General features: G+C 58.3%; 1 protein-coding gene across 1 annotated transcript in view; it reads right to left on the reverse strand.

The window, feature by feature from the left end:
* PPP6R1 (protein phosphatase 6 regulatory subunit 1) overlaps window positions 1–1,831 on the reverse strand; it is an 18,711-nt gene that overhangs the window by 1,502 nt on the left and 15,378 nt on the right. The window contains 1 exon segment of the mRNA XM_077756931.1: window positions 104–224. Within this exon segment, the coding sequence (XP_077613057.1) occupies window positions 104–224 (121 nt within the window).

A 1,831-nucleotide genomic window follows, 5' to 3' on the forward strand; every position in this document is an offset into this window, starting at 1 on the left:
CCCCGCCTGACTCTCCCTCCAGCCACACACTCGGGGGCAGCCGCTCCCCAACTGAGTTCTAAGTGTCGACCGGCACACGACCCAGCCGTGGGGACCGCCCGACCGGCCCGTGTCGCCAACGGACACAGGTAAGAACCGAGCTGCTCCTGCGTCCCGCGGAACGCACCGCCGTGGCCTGAACGCTCGCTGAGCGCACTGGGGCCCGTCTGCACGCCGCCGCCGAGCTGCGCGGAGGCGCTCGCCAAAGAGGGAGCAGAAGGGAGCTTCCAAGATCGGGGGCGGGGGCGCATCTCCTAACCCACAGGGACCATCACACAAGGAGGAGGGAGACCAGACGGTTCCCAAGGGTCCCCAAGGTCAGGAGCAAGAGCGAGGCTGCTCGCCACCTCGGCTCAGGACCGTGCGGGAGCGCGAGGAGGGAAACGGAGGAGGGAAGATCTCGGCGCAGACGACCCTCGGGCCCCGCTGCGGCTGCCAGAGCGAGTGAGCTGCTGCGGGGCGCAGTGCTGACGCACAATAATCCACTCTGTTTCTGCAGGCTCGTGACGGTCTCAAAATTCCACTTATGTAACCTACGCAGGAATAAATTTAACACAGAAAGCATGAAACTTACAGCCTACGAAAGACCTAAATAAAAGGAAAGTCGTTCCGTGTTCACGGACTGGAAGATGGAATGCGGCTCGCAGGGCCACTGGCCTACGGGTCCCAGACGGGTCCTCTCCATCCTGGCTGCCCTCCTTGCGGACATTACCAAGCCGACCCTACAAGTCACACCGAATCCCGAGGGACCCCGAAGAGGCAACACAATCTGAAACACAACAGCAAACCTGCAGCCCCCACGCTTCCTGACTTCCAAACTTACAACATGACAACAGTGAACAAAACTGGGACCGGGCCCTGGGCGGCTCAGCTGGTTGGGGGGCGGACTCCTGATTTTGGTTCAGGTCATGGCCTCACCATCATGGGATCGAGCCCCACATCAGGTTCTGAGATAAGCATAAAGCCTAAGATTCTCTCTCTCCCTTGGGGCACCTGGGTGGCTCAGTTAAGTGTCTGACTTCGGCTCGGGTCATGATCTTGCGGTTCGTGGGTTCGAGCCCCGGGTCAGGCTCTGTGCTGACAGCTCAGAGCCTGGAGCCTGTTTCGGATTCTGTGTGTGTCTCTTTCCCTACCCCTCCTCCACTCATCCTCTGTCTCTCTCTCTGTCTCAAAAAGAAAAAACTATAAAAAATTAAAAAAAAAAACCTTTAAAAAAAAATTCTCATTCCCTCTATCCCGCTCCCCTGCTCATGTGGCCTCTTTCCCCCGCTAAAGTAACAAAAAAAATTAGGTGGAGTCTGGGTGGCTCAGTTGGTTAAGCGTCTGGCTCAGGTCATGATCTCCAGGCCCGGTTCATGAGTTCCAGCCCCGCGTCGGGCTCTCTGCTATCAGCCCAGAGCCTGGAGCCTGCTTCAGATTCTGTGTCTCCCTCTCTCTCTGCCCCTCCCCTGCTCGTGCTCTGTTTGTCTCTCTCAAAAATAAACAAGCGTTAAAAACATTTAATAAAAAAAAAAAGGCAGGGAGGTCTCAGGAGAAGGAGCAGTGGGCCCAGAGCGGCCGTACTACACCTGCACGTGTGTCAGATGACTTGTGACAGGGCGCCAGGCCCGCTCAGCAGGGAAAGGGCAGCGTCTTCAACCAGCGGGGCCGGGAAGAAGACATTCGCACGGGCAGAAGGGGAAGCTGGACCCCCTCACACCACACACACACAGCTCACACGGGGCGGGCCGTGACTTGGGTGTGCAAGGCCACGCAGGGCGCACGTCAGCCTGGCCAGCAACACAGCAGCACC

The sequence above is a fragment of the Crocuta crocuta genome, unplaced genomic scaffold (genome assembly GCF_008692635.1).
Source record: "Crocuta crocuta isolate KB4526 unplaced genomic scaffold, BGI_CrCroc_1.0 scaffold142, whole genome shotgun sequence".
In the NCBI taxonomy this organism is placed as follows: domain Eukaryota; kingdom Metazoa; phylum Chordata; class Mammalia; order Carnivora; family Hyaenidae; genus Crocuta; species Crocuta crocuta.